Source organism: Echinops telfairi, unplaced genomic scaffold (genome assembly GCF_000313985.2).
Source record: "Echinops telfairi isolate 266 unplaced genomic scaffold, ASM31398v2 ScPeMD7_7465;HRSCAF=8503, whole genome shotgun sequence".
Lineage (NCBI taxonomy): Eukaryota > Metazoa > Chordata > Mammalia > Afrosoricida > Tenrecidae > Echinops > Echinops telfairi.
In genome coordinates, this window is record NW_022111365.1 from 10,115,357 (window position 1) to 10,139,538 (window position 24,182).

Consider the following 24,182-nt stretch of genomic DNA (forward strand, 5'->3'; position numbering starts at 1 on the left):
TACTAACAGCACCCATATGAACAGTAGCATCCAGTCAGATCCTTTTGGATTTCCCACTAACGTTGTGTTTGGCAAGTGTGTTAGACAAGGTTCTCTAGAGAAACAAAACCAGGACACTTATGATTTTATATATGTTTACAAACATAGGTATATATACAACATAAGAAATAAACAGCTAATTAGTCTATAGAGCAGTACAAATGGCTTAGTGCAACACACTTCTGTGAGATAGCTAATATACTGGCAGTCCTTCAAGTCTTGAGGGCTGCTGGGTGCAAATCAATGAAGCAGATAGCTGAGTCCTCTGTAGAACAATTCCGACAATCCTGCTACAGGCAGCATGCAGCAAGGCAGGTCACCAACACTCAAGCCAGATGACAGGGTCCCAGAGTCCCCAGCTCAAGTGATGTGTACTCCATTAGCATGGTGAAGCAGGTCTTGAAGGAACCTCAAACTACAGCGACACAATCCATGGGTTGTGTGTCCCACAGGTAGTATAGCTTGCAAGTTGAGGCAGAGTACCAGCTAAGGCAGCCGCACACGGTCTGATCATCACAGAGTAAGAGACAAGAAAGGCAAGGCTCACGAGTCATTTATCTCCCCTTCCTTCAGTTAATCCCAACTGTGTTCATTGGCCAGGTGGGCACAATAAACCTACCTATTACAGCAGGTAACATATGTGTCATCTTTTTAAAATTTTATTTTATTTCTCAGAATTTTTAAAGTAAAGGAAATAGAATAAAATAAAATGGGAAGAGGAAGGAAGAACTGAGAAGAAAAATCAATAATTTCACATTCACTAATACCCTCCCCATTCAATTATATGTGTTCCTATGGGATGAGCACCACATTCTCACTGAATCCATGTTTGGCAGCTATGGCCAATATTGTACTGCATTTGTTTAGTTGTCTTCTCCTCTTTTTTTCCCTTTGAACTTTCTTCTCCTGTTATAGTATGCTCCCTTCCCATTTTCTATCTTTCTCCAGAAGTTGGGAGCTAGCAATTCCACCAAGCTATATCCACCATTTCTTGCCAGAAATCATGCCAGCAAAAAGGCAACAACTGACATATAAAACCCTGGAAAACACTTAGCAATCAAATTATGTATCTAGAAAAATTATCTACCAAATGTGATGGCAAAATTAGGAGATTTGCCAGTGAAATATAAATTAAGGGAATTGTAAAAACCAGACCAAACTTACAGGAAATATTACAGTGAGTTATTTACACTGAGTTCTTCAACAATGGTCTGATTTTTACTGCTATAAAGAGCTACACTCTCAGAAATTCACAGGGGGCAGTTCTACTCAGCCCTATAGGGTCACTATGAGTCAGCATCCACTTAATGGCAGGAAATTTGTTCTTTCTTGGAAGGGTCAAAAATAAGAGAAATCCCCCAATTATATTTGAAGGTGAATAGGAAGGTCACAAGTCTCCACAAAGAGCCCCGTGGTATCGGTAGCATGGAATCTGGGACTAGACCGGACATGCCAAGGGTGGTGTGAGACAGCATGGGAGAAAGTGGCAATGACCCTGATCTTCCAAAGAGACATGCTGCATGACTACAAGACCCTCACTCAACCTTAATGCCTAAAATCAGGAACCAGCCACACTGTAGGAGAAGTCAACAAGAATCAGGATACACCAGCCAGTCAGAAATCTTTCCCAGATATCAAAATGATGCCTAATGGGAAGGAGAGAAGAGGCAAAAAGAAGAATCACAAATGTTTCTAAATCTTTATTCCAAATGTGCTTGACACAGCAGATGGATGGATGGATTGTGATAAGAGTTGTATGAGCCTCCAATAAAATGATTTTAAAAAACAAACAAACAAAAACCACTCTCCAGTCCTGTGCCATCCTCACAATTGTTCTCATTTGCTCTTGTCTATTGACTGCTATTGTTTGAATCCACGATTGCAGCCACTGTGCCAATCCACCCTGTAGAAGGCGTTCCTTTTTTAACTTTACCAACCATGATGCCCCTCTCTTTATAACACGCCCAAAGTATATGAGACCAATTCTCACCATTCTTGCTTGTAAGCACATTCTGGCTGTACTTCTTCCAAGACAGATGTCTTTATTTTTTTGGCAGCCCATGGTACTGTGAATATTATTTGCCAGCACTATTACTCAAATACATTGATTCTTCTTTCAACTTCCTTATTCAATATCCAACTTTCATATGCACATTAGGTGAATGAAAATATCATGATGTGGATCAGGTGCCCCTTAGACCTAAAAGTAACATTCTTATTTCTACACCTGAAAGGGGTCTTTGCAGCAGATTTTCACAATAATGTGTCATTTGGTCTCTTGACAGCTGCTTCCATGAGAATCGATTATAGATCCCAGCAAGATGAAATCCTTAACATCTTCAATCTTTTCTCCATTTATCATGTTTTTACCTATAGATCCAGTTGTGAGGATTCTGGTTTTCTTTACATTGAGCTGTAATCCATACTGAAGACTACAATCCTTAATCTTCAACAAGAATTTCAAATTTAGTTACTGACAGTTGAATTTCTGAATATGAGTTATGTAATGAATTAAAATTATGTACATTATAGAAAAATCTGAAAATAAGCCCCTTTAATATTGGTAGGCCTTCTAAGCACCTCAACACTCAAGAAGCCCATGCATCCATCACAGATCAACAAGCTAATATTAGAGACAGCTTCTGCTCCATTTATCAGAGAATAGGTTGTGAGCTGGTGTTTCCCTTCCTTCCCATCTGGGCTTTGAATGCTGTCCTCCACAGGACAACCTACAGAGAATCCATGAGATTCTGTACTTTGCTTCTAGGTGAAGCAGAACAATTGGCATTTCATGGACCAGGAAGACTTCCCCACTTGGTGAGTCAGTGGGGGCTGGCATATCCTAACAGTCTTGAGAACGTAGATTTGTGCACTGAGCAGGATGTTCAAGGCCAGGCAAAAGTAAAGGTACTAAAATGGACTCACTTAGACTCCCTAGAAAACTGGATTGCAAGGATGTAGACTCACATCCATCACAGCATCTCCTGTTCTTTCCAGAGAACTCTCTGGCCCTCAGAAATATGTTGCTAAAGCTGTAGAATGGAACAAATAACAAACTGTGACTTTGGATTTGGTTGTTTCTGCTTGTATGATTTATTTGAAATCTGCTCATTATTATATTTTCCTGAGTCTAAGATAAACTTCCTATAAATTTCTCTGACTCACTCTGGACTGTGGTGGTATCTATTTTAAGCTTAGATCAAATAGCACATCAAGTAACAATATTGTTGGCAATAACATTAATGACTCCTCTATGAGACGGCCTATGATTACCTGAATCACAACACCATCCTTGTAACTTAGCTTACAGTTGATTAATTTTTCCTCTCAGCAGGCAAGGAGGAAGTTCCTTGAGGTACAGACTTCTGTTCATGGTGCTTTCTTGCTTATATCTTCCCTTGAGCTCTGTATATGCTTCCATTTAGTGCATGTTATTATTTGTATGTTATAAATTGGGAGCCACCACATTCCTGTCATTTTTCCCTGTGGTGACTGCTGTGTTGCTATGGTGTTGGAAACTATGCCATCAGTATTGCAAATTTCAGCAAGATCATCAAGGATCAGTATGACTTCCAGACTCAGATGGACTGAAAAAACCTGTGGTGATCGACTTCTAAAAATTAGCCAGTAAAAACTTTCTGGATCACAACAGAACATTACCGACATGTTTGCTTTGGACATGTCTTCAGGAGGAACCAATTTCTAGAGGAGGAAGTTAGGTTTGGTAGATGGCTTATGAGGGCAACGAGAAGGACTGTCACACTGGCTACAACAATGGACTTGAACATGCTAGTGAGCATACAGACGTTGTAGGACCAGGCAGTGTTTTGGTCCTGATGCTCATGAGGTCACTGTGAGCTGAAGTACGCTCAGATGGCAACTATTGATCTCTATAAATGACGAAACTTCAACCCAGAGAGAAGTAGCTTCCCCTAGGTCGTAAGATTATTGAAAGGGGAAACTTAGGATACAAATCCAGACTTTCTGACTTTAAAACACACTCTCCTTCAATGATAATACATCCCCTATCCCACCCCATGCCTCCTGAAGGGGAGCGGCTTGCTAGCAAGGATTCTATAACAGACATCATGGATAATGCTTTGGAAAATAAGGGGATTAAGAAGGAATGTTGTCATTTTTCCCTCAGTTTGTACTCCTGGAATAGTAAACCTGTGCCCATATAGTAGGGTTGAATATGCAGGGCAAGAATCTTTAGGAAGGCCTAAATCCTTAGAAAGGCTAGTTGTATATCCCATTATTTATTGATATAAGTCTAAACTTTGGTTTGTCTTATGTAGCATTTTTTTCACACAGATGTCTCTTTCACACAGCATTGCTTTTTTTGCCAACCAGGCATTCTGCATGCTCTCAGCAATCTGAACGCAGGACCCCAAGAGTGAAGGGTAGAAAAGGAAAGCTGATCTGCGTTTTCCTTTGGGGGAGCTGTTACCAAATTCCCTGGATGTGTACACAGTTCTTTTTCATGACAGCTATCATGATCTAAGTAAATTCGGGGGTGTCATAGTATAACACGTTAACTATAATATTGCCCGACATGGTCTAGGAGAGTAGAAGTAAATTTCAGAATTAAATGCTTGTTGATGCGCCTTATATCTGAAGTTAACCCATTACTACTAGAATTTATACTTAGAATAATTCACATGATCATAAACCCTTTATCTGACTCATCCCACATCTGACTAATCCCTTTGAATGAATGCAATCTAGCACAGTGCAGTACAAGGAAGACTTTCAATAAATATTTAATTGAATTAAATGTGGAAAATATACTTTAAGATTGAGTTGGAGAAAATAATATGATTAAAGTTCTCTCTTGCAAAGAGTGAGGAACTTTGGTGGCATAGTGATTAAGCATTGAGCTGCTACCTGCAAAATCCATAGTTCAAAACCACCAGCCAGACCATGGGAGAAAGATGAGGCTTTCTACTGCCATAAAGAGTTACAGTCTCAGAAAATCACAGGGCAGATCTACTCTGTCCTATAAGGTCCCTCTAGTTCACATAGACTCAATGACATGAAGTTTAAGTTCTGGCAAACAGGCAAATAGTTTGAGTCCCAACAAAGGAATCAAATGCCCTGTGACTTGGACTGCCACAACCTGCCCCCAGTTCATCAAGCAAAATCTAACCTATTCAAAAGCTTCTTGATTTCTCAGCAGTCACTGACGAAGTACTCAATTTTTTTTGAGTTGTATTTAGGAAACTTTTACAGTACACCAGAGAGCATCTTTCAAGGTCTAATACTTAACTGTGTTTAATTTAATGGCAGTCTTTTAGAGAAACATTTCAGGGTTGATTTTGCTTTATTTTTAGCATGTTTATTTATGTATCTGCTTTAGTCTCCATGGTCAAAATAAGATTTATTCCCCATTGATCTGGCACGATCTAAAAGCCTGTCTCCGAATACCACATCTCCACAAGAGCCAACAGTTTCTTAGGGTAGAAGACAAAACCCAGGAGAGAAAATACTGTCTGGTTAACAAATTAAAAAAATTTTTTTTAAAGGTATGTTGACTGAAATTACTTACACAATTCTCAAGTGATATTCCAGGGGAGCAATTTGTTCCACTAGACATGTATTCTTCCAGTCTAGAAAAGTACATTTTCAGACATAAGAAGTCCCCTTTGTCAGACAAATCATGGGAGTATGTGGATAAAAAGCATAGCCTGACAAACTGGCTTCTATAAAAGTGCAGATCTGCTCAGGGTGATCATGATTGGGTGGATCTTGTAAACAAGATTCTGTCTAACACTAATTCAGTATAAATCAGAGGTGAAGATTGAAGCAATGGAATATACAAGTGATTGCATGGGCATGGCATGCATATAGGTAGAGCTTTCATGATCAGAAAGGCAAGTCTGCAGACCCATTGCTTATATTGGTCAGTATTAATAAAACATGAACAATAAAATAGGGTGAGTGTTCCAAGTATTAATTATGCACCTCCTGCCTTGGAAGAAATACTGTGTATGCACAGCAATCTATGACTGTTTAGGATGAGTAACAGATAAAATTTAGCAGAAAGGAAAAGGTCCAGAATTCTAAAGCAAATCTAAGTTAAAAGAGGATGGACTGACATCCATATTCCCATATTCCTTCAACTCTTGCTTTCTGACATAAAACGGAAATAATATAACAAATGGGAGTCTAAATTCTAAGTTAGTAGCTCCTCTTGCAATGGTTTAAAACAGTGGTTCTCAAAATAGGACCAGAGTTGTACCTGCAGTATTGGTTGGGAACTTGCTAAAATGAGGATGGAGGGGCCCAATCTGTGTTTTAACGAGCTCTCCAGGGAAGTCGGACAGAAGCTACATGAGAGCCCGTGGGCTTGGAAGTCACCTTGTCATCATCTGAACTATGGATAACCAGAAGATGCATCATTCATAAAGAAATCTTTTTTCAGATGTGCTCAGGTACCACAACAGAGAGGACATGGACAGCTTGGCAAATGCATTTCTAGCAAATCTGAAAAAACGAGTTGGATTAAAATGGAAAGTACCTTAAAACACAATCCATTTGATTGACTCCAAATCCACAAGCTCTGGTAGAACCCAGGTAGACCAAATACGCTTGATCAGAAAGAAGAAACTTACACTGACCACTGGCATGGATATGGGTATAAAGGACTCCAAATTTGACCAAAATTTCACCCGGCCTTCAAGATCAGATCTTAACCCTATCTTCAAGTAGCCTTCCCTCATCATACAAGTCAGAGTCACCACTTGTTCCACTGGGAAAATCCGTTACAGACTCTTTTTTAAAAGGCCCTGTGATGCTGCCAAATGGAATGGTGTGCCCTGGAGTGGAAAGACAGTGCGCCTCTTGTCTTAGATAAAATGAGCTCTCAACAAGTTTTAATGAGTTAGTGGAGGCAATTAGATTCCATTATCTGAATGAGCTAATAAAAAGTAAATAAAGAAACCACGGTCCTTTGATGCATGCCCTGGCAGCAGAGAAACAGGTAGCTGCCATTCTAGACTCCGGCTTTGGGAACCATGGTCAAAGGTGCCCATGTCTTAAGGGTCTTCTGCTTTATCTCATTTCAAGGCCAAACCTAAGCTTGCTGTTAAGCACACGAGAAAAGGGCTGGGGTAGAAGTAGGGATTCAGGGAAAATGGTATAGAAGAAAAGGAGGACTCACTTGGACAAGCAGTGGTGGGTACAGTAGATATCGCCCATTGGAGATAGTGTGAAGTTATCACAGATGTAGAAGTGCTGGTGGCCAAAGAGAAGGACCCCTTCCGACACCAGATGTCCTTGCACAATCACCAGGGAGTACTTCAGTGATACCTAGGAGTAGAGAGTGCCAAAGTCAAGCCACACACTCATGACCTGTGCCTAGGCTGGAGAGCAGTGCCTGAATTATTTAAGTCTTCTAGTAAGAACTGTGGGAGAAAGATGGGTTTTCTACTCCTGTAAAACATTACAGTCTTGGAAACCCACAGAGGCAGTTTGTCACAATGAATTGGCATCATATTGGCCGTGAGTTTGTTTTTTCGGAGTAAGAATTGTAAGAGTTATAGTGCGGCTTTCCAAGAACACTGCAGCTCTTTGTAGCTTGTATGATTGCCACTGTTATACACACTATGTTGTATAATTAGCTAATCTATCTAACATCATTCTAGCCCACCAACGTGTGTGGGGTAGAATGCCTTATTTTGTATTAGGCACATCATCATTCTTCTCTCTTTAAACCTCTCCAAAACCATGCAAAATAGTCCACAGTCAACAGTGAGGAAAGTGGATAAGATACAAGGCACCCCCAGTTTCAGATGAAAGGGCTTGTCCATGGACCAGCTGGTAAGTGGCTGGGGTGGGACTAGAACCAGGTTTGCCTAGAATCACAAGTGCAAAACAGAAACAATGTTTGCACAAGGTCAAGGCTAGTCTGAGGAGTACGTAAATGGTGTGCACCACTCTGCCCAGATCCTTCCCTGAGGACTGACACACTCATTGTTGCAGCTGCTGACAATATTGGCAACTTTGCAGAATTACATCTGATGAAGTCCTATGATGACATTCCCTTCCTAGCTGCCCAGTATAATATGTCCAGCAACTGGTCAGTGTAGAATATGAAAGACTCTTGCCTCAGTTTAGGATAACTCTGGAAGATCATCCATAGTTCTGATGGAGTCAGCTGAATGTGGTTTAACTTCCCCAACTTCCCAATCCTATGCCCTTCACTCCTTCGTGTGGGCAGATGCTAGGTAAATACCCTTCCACACATCTCTGACTCAGACTGGCTTCTTGACATTGAAAATATCTTGACCAATGATGTTGGGCCAGGGTCCTGCATGGATGCTTGCTGAAAGAAACACTTATTCCATAAATTAGTTCTAGAAAATTAGAGAACTAAATGGATGGGTAAGATTCAAAAGTTAGACTACTGTCAGCATCTACTCTGGGAAATTCTGTGCTATTTCAGGTAAACAAACAAACAACAAAACCCACTTTTATATTTTTTAACAATCTACTTTTTAACAGCTGTAATCACCTGACACATATTAACTAATATGAACCTTATGATTGTTTTATGCTCTAATTTAGAGATTAGAAAGACAAGGTTTAGAGAGGAAAGCACCTCCCCAAAGATCAGTTGCCTAAAAAAGGCAGAAGCAGGGATTTTATCTAAGCTCCATACTTACTTTTGAACAATGATGAAGTCACAGAGGTGAAACTTGGAAAATAAGTCTTCAACACTACTTTGGGCACTTTCATATAAAATGGAATGAGTCAAAAATAAAGCCAAAGTCAGAAAGTGAAGATTTGCCAAGACTTTTGTTTCCAGATAAGCATTAGCTACTATGATCTGGGGCCGGCCAGGGTCAAGCTATTGCTCTTATCAAGTCCGGAGTTGTGGTGCTTGTAACCAAGTCTGCTGCAGAAGCTGGCTGCCCTTCTTCAACTCCCCCCGCCCCTCCCAAGAAGCGCTGGCCCTAGCACCATTTTGGGAAACCCAAAGTCCCACATGGACTCCTTTCCAATTTCCTTCACTCATCCTGAACATCATCAATTCAGGAATTAGTCATCCAGCACCCACTATGTCCATGTCCTGAGAGAGGCATCTTTGTGTCTTAATAGAACTGAAACTCCTTTGTGGGAAGATGGATAAGAGACATACATATCAATCAATACATAACTGCAAGTCATAATACATGCTGAGAAAGAAAACTCAGCTAATAAAAAGAGACTTGACACCTTTCTGTAAGTTTGTCATACTATGATGTATATTTCTATGATGGTAGAAGCTATGTCATAGATATGTCTAATACAGAGACACCCATGGTACACAGGTTTCAGCAGAGCTTCCAAACTTAGGTAAATTAGGAAAAAAGGATTATTGATCAACTTCCAAATGTTAGCCGGTGAAAACCTATGTATCAAAATAGAATATTTTCCAGTATAGTACTGGAATAGTAAGTAATCCCCTAGGTTGGTGGATTAAATTGCTCCTCCCCCTCCTCACATTCCAATATTATGTAATTATCTTCCATTTTGTGTTCTGATGTAATTACCTTATGTATTGTAAATCCTAACCTTTACAATGTTAAGGAGGTAGAAGTAGAGTCATTTATGTTGATGAGCTAGGATACACTGTACAGGATTAGATTGTATTTGAGCCAATCTCTTTTGAGATATAAAAGAGATTAAAAAAGTGAGCAGAGATGGTGCGACCTCAGTACCATCAAGAGATAAGAGCCAGGAGTGGAGTGATTCCTTGGACCTCAGGTCCCTGAGCTAGGAATGTCCTAGACTAAGGGGAAGGCAAACAGCGGAAAGCCAAAAGAGAGGAAAAAGGGAAAGGATTGAGGCTAAACGTCTACCTTAGCGATCAGCCAACAGTCGGTGCTACCGACTTCCCTCATACACTTCCTCACTATTACAGTTTACTCTTCTAAGCAGGTGCAATGACCACATATACCTAGTCTATATGTTTTTAGAAAAAATGACTCATGTTTACACACTATCTAGTTTAATACCATCAAAAATTTCCCCACACTTATCACTTCTTAATGGGTTGGTTCATTATTGTGGCCTATTCCCTTGCATGGACATATTACCATTTATTTGATCAATCTCTTGACTTAGGCTGTTTTGAAAAGCTATGACATTGAAAGCAATTCCCCAATGTATATTCCTGTACATATGTCATTGTGAACACACAAGTAAACCTGTAGGATACATTTTTAGTAGTAAAATCGCAAGCCAAAGGGCATGTCATTTTAAATTTTGATAGTCACAGCCAGATTGCCTTCCAGTAAGGTGACACCAAGCTACAGTCACACCAGCAATGCTAAGAGGGCCAAGGCAGGCTATTCAAACTTTATCTCTGACGTAGCCTTTTCAAACATGGGACTCAAAGAAGCATCTTCAAGTCCATACTGTGAAGTCATAGCCCCAGCCTTGGTCTCAACAACCAACACAAACCAAAGCACAAGGGCATTTTATTGTGAGAACTGAGTTATTAGCTAAAAAATGATTTTGACAGGAAAGAAATGACATCTTAAAATTTTAAGATGTCATTTCTTTCCTGTCAAAATCATTTTTTAGCTAATAACTCAATATTCTAGTTATTCCTGGGAGGGCTTCTTCCAAAGTTTATTAGTAATTAATAAATCACTCATGTCATGATTCTATTGATCACTTGAAAAAGGGTGCATATTCTTTAAGATGGACTCCTGACATATCATCACTCTTGACAGGTGAATAGCTCAATATGTGGTCCCACCTGGCCTTGCATATGATGACACATAAGTTGTCTGAAACTCCGCAAAAGCTGAACCTGAAGTTCTAGAGGAACATTAAATGTAGACACTTCAGGGTGTACATGGTAGAATGTTTTCTAGAAGGCCTTATGGTCTATATTGTCAAGGGCTCTCTAAAGTACTTTCTGGCATTAGTAGCCTGCAACTTAATGCAATGTCCTCATTTTATATGTAGGGAAACTGAAGACCAGACAGGTTTTAGCGAGACCCAGTCACAGAGCTAATATGAACATTTTCTTATCTTCATGTGAAAGGTGGCAGGGGATCAGGGATAGACATTAACCTGTTATAAAGAGCACTTAAACCTTATGCACATGTATTGCACCTTCCATTTCTTTTCTCTTTGCTTGCTTACACCTTCTTATCAATACATTTTAGCTAAGTATCCTTGCTTTTGGAAAGAGCACAATTTATTGAGAAAAAATAAGCATAAGAATGAGGAGAGGGAACTCAAGGTGCATTTCTGTTGGCTGTGTCTATTAAGAGTTCTGGTGGTGCAATGGTTAAATACTGAGCTGCGATCAGAAAAGTGGGTGGTTTGAGCTCAATATTTTCACAGGAGAAAAGACCTGGCAATCTATTCCTATAATAATTCCAGCCTACGAAATCTTACAGGGAAATTATAACCAGTCATGTAGATTCTCTGTACAACAAATGGATTCTCTAGGAACTCTGGGCTCTTTTTTTCTACTATGATCACTCTTAGATTGAGTCTTCAATCACACTCATAATCAAAGAACTATAAATTAAAACAATGACAAGGTATTATTTTTTATACATCAATCTGGCAAATATCCCAGTGAAGATACTGTGTGTATCTTTTGCCATCAGCACATCTTTTCAGGTTTAACCAAGGAGTAGGGATGCCCCCTGTCTGCCTGCCGGTGCCACTTCCACAGTTAGTCTGTACAGAGTCAAACGTCTAGCATTTCTCTATTAACACAGAAACCATGTGGAATTAGTGAAGCCTTTGATCTTGCTTGGTGGCATCAGAATAACATTAAATGTATTCTAACCCTTGAAGACTCTTCAAAGCAAAATGCAGTAACTAATGATTTGCTCAATATACATGAAGGGAAACAGGATCACGTTTCTTTTTGTCAGATATAGCGTCTGAGGTCTTAAAGGCTTGAAGATAAACAAGTGACCATCTAGCTCATAAGCAACAAAGCCCACACGGAAGAAGCACACCAGCCCGTGTGATCATGAGGTGTTGATGGGATCAGGTATCAGGCATCTAAGACCCAGAACAAAACCATACCCAAGGTGAATGGGTGGTGGGGTGGGGGAGGCAGCATGGAGAACCAATGCCCATCTGTAAACCATTGGACATCCCCTCACAGAGGAGTCACAGGGAAGAGATGAGGCAGTCAGGGTGCAGTACAGCACCGATGAAACACACAACTTTCCTCTGGCTCTTCTTCCCCCTACTATCATGACCTCAATTCTATCTTATAAATTGGATTAGACCAGAACATGCATACTGTTACAGATAAGAGCCTGCAACACAGGGAATCCAGGATAGATAAACCCCTCAGGGCCAACAATGAGAACAGAGATACCATGAGGATAAAGGGAAGGTGGGGGGGGAAAGGAGGAATGGATCACAAGGATCAACTTATAACCCCTTCCCAGGGGGATGAACGGAGGACGATATAAGATATGGAAATAATAATTTATAACTTAACAAGGGTTCTTGAGGGAGGGTTGGTTGGGGAGGGAGGGGGAAGAAATGGGAAGCTGATATCAGAGGCTCAAGTGGGAAGAGAATGCTTTGATAATGATGATGGTGGCATATGTGCATATGTGCATTTGTGTTTGACACACTGGATGAATGTCTAGATTGTGATAAGCGATGTAAGAGCCCCCAATAAAAGTAAGAAAAAAAAACGTTTCTTTTTGTCAGAGCGCCTCTGGAGATTTTAACTTTTATATTCATGGATCTGGATTATAAGAAGAAAAATGTAACATCAGGATTGGAAGAAGGCAATATGTAGATGACACAAGCTTGCATGCTGAAATTGAGGAAGGCTTGGAGTACATGTTGATAAAGATCAAGGATTGCAGACTTCAGTATAGATTATGGCTCAATGTAAAGAAGACCATACTTCTCACAACTGAAACAAACAATGCTCGTGGAAGCATCAGTCAAGAAACCCCCTATTATCATGATCCCAATTCTACCTTACAAATCTGGCTAGACCAGAGAATGTACACTGGTACAGATAGGAACCGGAAACACAGGGAATTCAGGACAGATGTTCCCTTCAGAACCAGTGGTGAGAGTGGCGATATCGGAGGGTGGAGGGAAGGTGGAGTATAAAGGGGAAACCGATTATAAGGATCTACATATAACCTCCTCCCTGGGGGATGGACAAAAGGGAAGTGGGAGAAGGGCAACATCGGACAGTGTAAGACATGACAAAATAATAATAATTTATAAATTATCATGGGTTCATAAGGTAGGGGAGTGGGGGAAGGGGGTTGGGGAGGGAGGGGGAAATAAGGAGCTGATACCAAGGGCTCAAGTAGAAAACAAATGTTTTGAGAATGATGAGGGAAACAAATGTACAAATGTGCTTGACATACAATGGATGTATGTATGGATTGTGAGAAGAGTTGTATGAGCCCCCAATAAAATGATTTTAAAAAATAACAAAATCATGCAAAAATTAATCCCCTAGAGCAAGAACTATCAGAGTCAGTCCTACAGCAATGTCAGTTACCAAAACTGCCAAGCAGAAAATAGCAAATAGATGCTTACTGTGCTTAAAGAAATTTTTAAAAAGTTAGAAAATTACTTAAGAACAAAAGACAATAAAAATAGCCCAGTGCAATGTGAACGAGGGGGGTCGGTATGGAGACCAAAAGCCTATCTCTAGACATTTGGACATCCCCTCACAGAAAGATCACAAGGAAGGGACAAGCCAACTGGGGTGCAGTATAGCACTGATGAAACACACAACATTCCTCTAGTTCTTTAACACTTCCTACCCCCCTACTACCATGACCCCAGTTCTACCTTACATATATAGCTAGACTGGGCTATGTAAACTGTACAGATAAGAGCTCTAAACACACAAAATCCAGGACAGATAAACCCTCAGGAACAATAATGGGAATAGCGATGCCATGAGGGTAGGGGGAAGGGAGGGGAGAAAGGGGGAACTGATTACAATGATTGCCATATAACCCCCTCCCCAGGGGTACGAACAACAGAAAAGTGGGTGAAGCGAGACAGTGGTCAGTGTAAGATATGAAGATAATAATACATTTTAATTTGTCAATTATAATTTATAATTTTTCATGAGGGTGGGAGAGGGATTGAAAAAAGAGGAGCTGATACCAAGGGCTCAAATAGAAAGAAAATGTTTTGAATATTATGATGGGAACATATGTACTTGATACAACAGATCAATGTATGGACTGTGATAAGAGCTGTTTGAGCCACCAATAAAGTGATTTATTAAAAAAAAAAGATGGGTTGCATTAGATAAATTTGCTGAATACGGCTATTTTAGAAAATTGAAAAGCAAGGATGTTACTTTGTGGACTAAAGTGCACGTGGCCCCAGCCATGATATTTCCAGTTGCTTGACAGGCATGTGGAAGTTGGACATTGAATAAGGAAGACCAAAGAAAAATTGATGCATTGGAATTGTGGTGCTACATAAGAATACTGGAAGTACAATGGTCCACTAAAAGGACAAACAAATCTGTTTAGGGTGCTCCTTAGAGGTAAGGATGGCAAACGTCATCTTACGTACTTTGGCATATTTTCAAGAGAGACCAGTCCCGGGAGAAAGGCATCATGGCTGGTAAAGTAGAGGGACAGGAACAAAAGGAAGATCCTCCAGGAGATGAACTGACACAGAGGCTCACAATGGGCTCAGGCACAGGGCTATGGTGAGGGTGGCACAGTGTTTGGTTCTGTGGTGCCGAGGGTCACTGTGAGTTGGAACAGACTCAATGGGACCTAACAACAACAAACAACACTCATAGATCTAGTGTATTCATACAAAAAGTTTAATATGTCTCATAATCCTCTGGGCAGCTTGATAAAGTTAAGATTCTCAGGCCACACCTTCAAAAGCTATGATTTAGTAGGTACAGACGAGGGCCCTGGTACCTGCACTTTAATAAGCAGCCTGAAATATTCTAATGCAGGTAGTATAAATACCACACATAGAAAACCGATCCACAAGTGACAACTAGGCTATATAGAATGACTTGTCTTTAAAGGCAAGTCATCATTCTTGCATTCATTAAGTGCATTAATTCAGTACATACGTACTGAATTTTTAGTATGTGTCCCACGCTGTACTAGGTCCAAAGACAAATCATGATCTTGTTTGCAAGGTGCTCACAACCTGGGCAAGAGAAGAATGTCAGCATGCTGGGGGTAAATACAGGGGATCTGGAACCCTAAAGGGGGGATCTGAGTAGGCCAGGGTTGGAAAGAAAGTGGTTCTTGAAGAGGCGACACTAAGACTGAGTGACAAGTTAAGAAAATAAAGAAGCAAGAGAGAACATTTTAAGGCATAATGTTTTGAACAAGCTAGATGTGTTTGAAGAATATTCATTGTCTATATAATTAGAATAAAAAGTTAGAAGTATGTGCATGTAAGTGCAAAGTATGAACCTCTGAGTGCCAGGAGACAGTGTAAGACAGTGTATTCATGTATATGAATCTGTACATGTGTATTGTGTGAGAAAGAAAATGTGTGCCAATATGTAAGGGTTGTTGTTATTAGGTGAGCTAGTTAGTTTAGTGTGCCAAGCTGGCCGATAAACACATGTGGGGTTAATTGAAAGGCAAAGGAATAAATGACTCGGTGAGCCTTGAGTTCTTGGGTCTCTTGCTTTGTGATGGTCGGACCAGGGTGAAGCTGCCTTAGCCAGTTTCCTGCTTTTGCTCGCAAGGCTCACTTCCTGCAAGACATCCCTGAGAAGCCACAAGGCCCTACCCCGGTGCAGCCGTGGGTGCTGGTACACCTGTGTGGAGAGCCTTGCCAGCGCTGAGATGTTTACACGGTCACTGACTCAGCTTTCCTCCTGCAGTCAGCATCATTGAGTATGTTTGGGAGGAGGACTTTGTGAGATGGAGGAGGACCTTGTGGATTGGTGTCGGACATATGGGTTAATGTTGGATTTGTGGGCTTGGGCAGCACTGGGTTGGGATGTTTTCTTGATGCGCACTTAGCCTTTATATAAAACTCTCTCTTATACATGAGTTTCTGTGGATGTGTTTCTCTAGAGAACCCTGTCTAACACATTAGATGTCAACAAGTCGATGAAGACCTACAACTATTCTATGCGCAAGGAAACACTGCCAAGCTCTGTGCCCTCCTCGCAGTTATTCCTATGTTCCAGCCCACTGTGGCAGACTATTTCCTTGAGGGCTTTCCTCTTTTTTGGTGCCCTGCTAATTTACCAAGAATGATGTCCTTCTCCAGGGACTGGTCTCTCTTGACAACATGTCCAAAATACTGGAAACAAAGTCTCATCATTCTTCCCTCCAAGGAGCACTCTGGTCATATATCTTCCATGACTTGTCCTTTGGGCAGTAAGTGGTATTTTCAATATCCTTCACCAGCATTACAATGAAAACGAATAGATTCTTTGGTCTTCCTAATTCAATGTCCAACTCTCACATGCATAGGAGACTAATGAAAATACCAATGCTGCTTGCAGGAGCCTTGATTGTGAATCCAAACTCAGAATTCGTTCCCATGTTGTCCAGATCAACTCACAGAGGACCTGTGAAATGTGGTAGAACTGCTGCTGTGTGTTTGCTGGACTGTAATTCTTTAAGGGAGAAGAAAACCTAGTCTTTCTCCTGAGGTTCAGTTGGTGGTTTCAAACTCCTGAACTTGGGGATCACAGCTTCATGAGTAACCATGATGCCACCAGGGCTCCTTGATTGTGGATCCAAGCCAGGCAAACTCTTTGGCAATTTTAGTCTTTTCTCCATTTATTATGATGTTGCCTATTGGTCCAGTTGTGAGAAATTTGGTCTTTACATTGAGTTGGAATTCATACCGAAGACTGCACTAATCTTCATCAGCCAGTGCTTCAAGTCCTCACTTGTTTGATCTGCCTATTGAAGATCATTAATAAGCCTTCCTCCATAGGGATACCCTATTCTTCTTTATGTAACTCAGCTTCTCTGATTATTTGCTTTCCATGCAGATTGAATATGTATAGTGAGAAGATACAACCTGAGCAAAACTTCCTGATTTGATACCATGAAGTATTCTCTTGTTCTGTTTGCACAACTGTTCAAGTTCCACATGAACACTTGAAGTTTTCTGGAATTCCCATTGTTCTCAAGGTTATCCATAGATTGCTATGATTCACACAGTCGAATGCTTTAGCATAGTCCAAAAAACACAAGTAAGTATCTTTCTGGTATTCTCCGCTTTGAGCCAAGATCCATCTGACATCAGTAATGATAACCCTTATTCCATGTTGTCTTTTAAATCCAGCCTAAACCTCTGACATCTCCATCAATGTAATGATGCAACTATTGTTGAATGGTCTTCAGCAAATTTTACTTGCATGTGACATCAATAATATTTTTCTGTCATTTAAGCAAATTTTAATTGGATCACCTTTCTTTGGAATAGGTGCAAATATAAATCTCTTTGAGTCAGTTGTCCAAGTAGCTGTCTCCCAAAATAAGTTAGTGATTCCAGTTTTTCATCTGCATGTTGAAACCTGTCAAGTGGTATTCCATCCATTCCTAGAACCTGGTTTAGGCTAATGCTTTTAGTGCAGCTTGCTAACCAGTTCTTTTTGTTATGTAAGTGTGTGTATTCTTTACATATTCTCTGGATATTTCCTATATCAAACATTTTGCTCACAGAAACGTTCGATATTGCAACTCGAGGCTTGAGGTTTTTCTTGAGTTCTTTCAGTTTAAGATATGGCTAGGGTAATCTTCCTCTTTGGTTTTTGAAGGAAGTTTATTGTGCCAACCTGGCCGATAAACACATGTGGGGTTAATTGAAGGGCAGAGGGATAAATGGCTCAGTGAGCCCCGCCTTTCTGGTTCTCCGGTCTCTTGTTTGTGATGGTCAGACCAGGGTGCAGCTGCCTTAGCCAGTTCCCTGCTTCAGCTGACAAGGCTCACTTCCTGCAAGACATCCCTGAGGTGAAGCCCATGGACCTACCCGGATGCAGCCCTGGGTGCTGGAGCAGCCGTGAGGAGATCCCTGCTAGTGCTGACATGCTTACACATTCACTGATTCAGCTTTCCTCCTGCAGTCGGTATCATTATCGTAGTGTGTGTTCTGTGAGATGGAGGAGGACTTTGTGGATTGGTGTCGGACATATGGGTTAATTTTGGACTTGTGGGCTTGGGCAGCACTGGGTTGGGATGTTTTCTTGATGTGCACTTATCCTTTATATAAAACTCTCTCATATATGAGTTTCCGTGGATTTGTTTCTCTAAAGTAGCCAGACTGTTTTCTAAGTCTTTGCACATTTCATTATATTTGACTTTGCCTTTCTGAGCTGCCCTTGGAAACTTTCTATTCAACCCTTTGAGTTCAACATTTCTTCCATTTGCCTTAGCTAGTCTAAGGCAAATTTCGGGGTCTTTTCTGATATCCAATTTGATCTTTTTTTTCCCCTTCCTGTCTTTGCTGACCATTTGCTTTCTTCATGAATGATGGATGTTCTTGATGTACTGCTACAGTTCATCAAGTCTTCTGTCATTAATCTTCAATGCGTCAAATCTGTTCTTGAGATGTTCTCAAAATCCCGATCGCATAGACTTAAGGCCTAATTTTGGCTTTCATGAATTTGCTTCATTTTCTTCAGCTTCAAACTGAACTTACAAATGCACAACTCATGGTCTGTTCCACAGTCGGCCTCTGACCTGGTTTTATCTGCTGAGAGGGAGTTTCTCCATTGTCTCTTCCCACTGATTTCTGTGCATTCCATTGGGAGATGTCCGTGTTCATAGCTATGGTTTGTATCATAGAAAAACAATATTTCCTATGAACAAGTTATTGGTCTTGCAAAATCCTATCATACCAGATATGCTTCTATTACAAACTCCACATTTCCAAGTACTGTTCCTTCTTCTTTGTTTCCAAGTTTTACATTCCAATAGGAATAAGTATCAATGCCTCTTGATTGCATGTTTGACCAATTTTCCACTGAAGTCATTAGTAGAATTATTCACTTTCTTCATCACTAGCTTTCGTGGTTGGTGCATAAATTGAATAATAGTTATATTGTTGTATTTCTTTGAAGGTGAACAGATATAATCTTATCACAGACAGCATTGTACTTCAAGATAGATCTTGAAATGCCCTTCTTGGTGATGAATGCAAGGTCGTTCCTCTTGATTATGCCATTCCCGGGATAGTAAACCATAAAATGGTCTGATTCAAAGTGGCCAATATCAGTCTACTTCAGATCACTAATGCCTAGAATACAGATCTTTACATGTTACGGTTCATTTTTGACAACTTCCAGTTTTCCTAGATTCATACTTAGTATATTCCAAGTATTGCTTATTAATAGATTTTTGCCATTGTTTCTTCTCACCTTGAGTTGTGAAAATAAACTCTGACAGACTTTACTCCATTCACGTGATCATAGTTGACTCTACTTTGAAAAGGCAGCTCCTCTCCAGTCACATTTCAATTCCCTTCTGACCTGAGGGGCTCATGCTCTGGCACCATCTCTGACAATGTTCTGCTTCCGTTATTTAAGCCTTCACTACCTGACAATGTTTCCATTCTATGCATAAGGCTTTCAGCCACTTTCAGAAGTGGAAATCTAGTTTCTTCTCCATAGTCAGTTCTTTGTCTGGAAGGTCTGCTGAAACCTGTTATCTTTGGATCACTTTGCTGGCATTTGAAATACCAATGTCATAGTTTCCACTATCAAAGCAACACACAACAAGCTTGCAGACAAAATGGTGTGCAAGGATAAGGGAACAAATCCAGGGAACAGGGTCAACACCTTCTATGATCCTGTTTGGCATACTTTGTAGGTAAGCCAGTCCTAAACTTGCTTGCTTGTATAAAGGTAAGGAAGACAAATCCAGGGACATAGATGAGGCTTGTTCAGAGTTAGCCATGTAAATATTATGTCAAGCAGTTATAGGAGGTGTGATCAGGGCCACATGTCTTGCTAATTCACCTGGATGGGCCGTTAATGATAATATGAGCACATTTCTGCATTTTCTACTAATAGTCCTTGCTAAAATGCCTGTGAAAGGCTTGTGGAGGAATCTAGTTTTTGCTGAGTAAAATATCTCCCTTTGGAATGGATTGCCTCTACGAAGATCAAATTAAAGTTTTACATGGTGTTTATATGAAGAAATATAGTTATGATTATGATGTTTAATTTGTCATGTGATAAAAGAGTATGGCAACAGAAAAAATAATCTTCGCTTGAGCTCGGATTCTTAGATTGGGTCAAAAAGCCAATTTTTCCAAGCACAATCTACTCTGAGAGCAGCTGCCTAGAAGATGTGTGTGTATGGGAAGTGGGGTGCCTCCAACCATGCAGTGGCTTTAAGGCTGCTGTAATGAGACAGCAGAGTACTGACATGGACCCCAAATTAACATACATTAAACAAACCATTGCTCTTTTCAAATTGGCTGTTTGCAGAGAAAATGAGTTTATGGTTCTGGGAATCATTAATCAATGATGCAAAGGTGACAGAACAATTGAATAATTACCATACTAGGTATTGCTGAAGGCAATCAGCACTTGACTGTTCACATAAAGAAATAAGTTGTTGCCATCCTGAGCTCTAGAACTGTGTTTTTTCCCCAAGGTGAAGGGCTACAGTCTCAGAGTTCTCTGGCAGAAGCAGAGCACCCATATGCTATGAAGGAGGTCATGTTTTGGTGCTCTTTCCTAATAAGAGCTAGGAGAACTCTACCAGTTTCTGTTAAATTGATTTCAACTCATGGCAAGCCCATGTATGTCAGAGTAAAACTGTGCTTCATAGGATTTTCCATGTCTGTGGCCTTTAAGAAGCAGTTTGCAAGGCTTTCTACTGAAACTTTTAGGTGGATTTGAATTTATCAGTTTGCTTAGCATTTAGGGCATAATTTAGAAGAACAGCAAAGGACACAGGAATAATAGCAGATATGAACCACTGAGAGCTCGCTCGATGCCAGGGCACCTACAGTACCTGACAGACACACAGCCTTTCACTGTTCCTCATTACAGACTGGTGAGTGAATACTTAGTTGGTAAGTGATAAAAGTTGGGTCAGAACCAGGTGGTCCACTACTCCTTTGAGTTCTTTCGGTAGCTTTTGTATACTCCCATCACTTCACCTCTGGCCAAAAGAGTCTTCCCTCATGTTGCACTACTTGGTCTCCCCTACTTTTACATGCTTCTCCAGGGAGCCAATATGCCTGAAGAAAACTTACGCTGAATTGGGAAACATCCTCCACAATTAATCATGAAACTAGAGGCAGCCTCACAACCCAATGGAATGAATGAAAACAACACATACACAGAGAAGATTTTGAATCCTTCTGAGCGTCCAGGTAATGGCATGCCCAGCTTCCTGCACTGGTGTACGTGCCACCAGGATGGCTCCTTCCTATAGGCAGGAGTAGTACACCAGATACTAAGTGACAACGGAAACACCCATAATCCCACCTGCTGGGTTTGCAATGCTCCTGTGAGCACCACCTCAAGATCCCTGCTGCCACAGCATGGTGTCTGACAGTTCTGACAGCTGCTCTACAGATGACACAGAGCCCAAGTAAGACTGAAGCTTAAGTACATGAAGGGAGGGGACAGAAGCAACATGATCCTAGTCGATCTGCCTCATCCATCTGCTCATAATGCCTGTCATCCATGGACATCAGACCGATGCTTCCCCAGAAAGACTCCCAAAGGAAATGTCACTGTATGAGGCAAGAGCAATAGCATGGTTCTCAAAGATCAGGACAAGTTCAGTGAGAAGAAAGGTCTGGGGCCAGCTCTCTGCTGTAACTATAAAAATCTGACTTTGCCATAGCTAATTTTGGACATACCAACCTGGCATTGGAAAGTCTTACTGGGATCAGGTATCTGCTCAGGATGTGAATTAAGTTGGAAATGGGCCTCTGTCACACCAAATATAATACCTCCTGCCCCCTGAGTCTTGATCCTGGTTTTGCAATCAAACTCATATAAGTATACCTGAGAAAGAACTTTGAGGATAGGATTAAGCCTACCAATCAGCTGACTTTAAGTTAAGGAAATTATCCTAGATGACCCAGTGGTCCCAACAAAACCAAATGATCCATTAACAGGAGAAGAGAAATGCAGACAAGTCCGTCAGAGTGATGCCAAAGGAGAGATGGCAGAGGAGTCAGAGATTTTTGAAGTGAGAGCCGCTCTCTGACTTTGCAGATGGAAGGGTCAGCAGACTACAGCCAAGAAATTCAGGCAGCCTCTGGAAGGTGTAACAGCCCTCACTGACGGCCAGAAATGAACAGGATTCAGTCTTCAAGAAGCACGGAACTGAACTGTGCAAATTCCATGAAGGAGGTAAGAAACAGATTCGGCCCCAGAACTTCAGGAAGGAAAGTAGATCAACCAACAATTTAATTTCAGCCTTCTAGAACTTTTTTATTTTTTAAAATTTTTTATTAATTTATTTTCTTCTAGAACTTTTGACCTATAAAAATTTGAGAGAATAAATGTGTATGGTGTAAAGTCACTACTTATAGGAATTTGTTACAGAGCCACAGAAGTAAATATACCAAATAAAATCCAGACATTGTACTGCCCTCTTTTTAAATAAAATTTAAGATAAACATCAATATGAAGAGACAGGATTTAGACTTTCCCTATCAGTAAAAAGCAACTGGACACATGTTTTTTGGTCCCTATCTATTTTTAATTTCAGGGTTTCTTAACCTTAGCACTCTAGACCTTTTAGGCCAAATAGTTTTCATTGTGGGAGATGCCCTGGACATTGTAGGATGTTTATTGTCATGCCTGGGCTCCATGCACTAGATGCCAGTGAAATTGCTCCCCACCAATTATGACAATCAGAAATTCCTGCAAACATTGGCAAATGTCTTCCAGAAACAAAACCTCTCAGTTGAGAATGACAGCGTTACATAATTCTTTATGGGGATAAGACAAATAAAACGTTTTTCTAGAAAGGTAACATTGTTGGTGTGCAGGAGTCTGAATGGCGCAAGCATTTAGACATTGATTATTAGCAGTTTTGCACACTTTGCATACATAAAGTCACTATGAGTAGAATCAACTTAAAGGCAACTGTCAAAATTATATTATTCCCCCCAAAGTATGTTTTGTCAAACAGTGCCTTTAGTTTTAATCCCACTTGGAAATTGGAGTTCTTGTTATGTGAATGGAGGGGGATTAATACAGGGTATATCTTTAGTTAATCTCTATTGAGATATAAAGAGAATAAATCAACAAGCAGAGCAGAGAGGAGTAAGATTGATGCCAAATACTTGGGTGCAGGAAGCAGAAGCTAAAGAGACAAAGCCAATGCTCTGAATTGAAATTTCTAACATCTTAAACTGTGAGAAAATACATTTGTTTGCTATAGTCATCCATTTGTGGTATTTTTGCTCTAGTAGTACTAGATAAGTAAAACAGAATTTGGTACTGCAAGTGAAGTGCTGCTCTCACAGATAGCTAAAATGTGGAAGGCTTTTTTGGAATTGGGTAATGGGTAAAACTGAAAAAATTTTAAGGTGTCTAATACTAAAAGGCTAGATTCCCTTGAAGAGGCTGGCAGTAGGATTATGGACACCAAAAGACATTCTGGCCAGGGCTCAGAAGTCAGTGATGAGAGCTACAGGGAAAGTCTTTATCATCCTAGAGTATACATAGAGTACCAGCAACAGAATGAGGCTACACATGTAGATGCTAAATGGAGCCTCATTGAAAGTACATTTAATATCCACATTTAACAACATTCTGTTGCTAGCACCCTATGCACACTCTAAGATGATAAAGACTTTCACTTGGGCAAGTAAAGAGGAGCACCAGAGAGCCAGACATGCAGGCTGGTGAGTGAATTCTCTTTCTCTCTGGCTGATTATTAATAAAATTTCTCTTTGTGAACCCCACTCTCCCTCAAAATAAAATGGTGAACATGTGTTAGTCCAACTTGACTAGAGAAACAAAATCATAGACACTTTTATGTGGATAAGAACTAGCTTTATTCTTGAAGGTAAACAAGCGGCCATCTATCTCAGAAGCAACAAAGCCCACATGGAAGAACACACCAGCTTGTGTGATCACAAGGTGCCAAAGGGATCAGTTATCAGGCATCAAAGAACAAAAAATCATAACATTGTGTGCTCACCTCCATGATACGATTGCTGAAGACAAA

At 40.5% G+C, this 24,182-nt stretch overlaps 1 protein-coding gene across 1 annotated transcript in view; it reads right to left on the bottom strand.

Moving 5' to 3' along the window:
- The window catches only part of WDFY4 (WDFY family member 4), a 404,997-nt gene that overhangs the window by 105,637 nt on the left and 275,178 nt on the right, over positions 1 to 24,182 (bottom strand). The window contains exon 43 of the mRNA XM_004716253.2: positions 7,202 to 7,350. Coding sequence (XP_004716310.1) covers positions 7,202 to 7,350 — 149 coding nt within the window. The remainder of the gene's footprint in view (positions 1 to 7,201; positions 7,351 to 24,182) is intronic.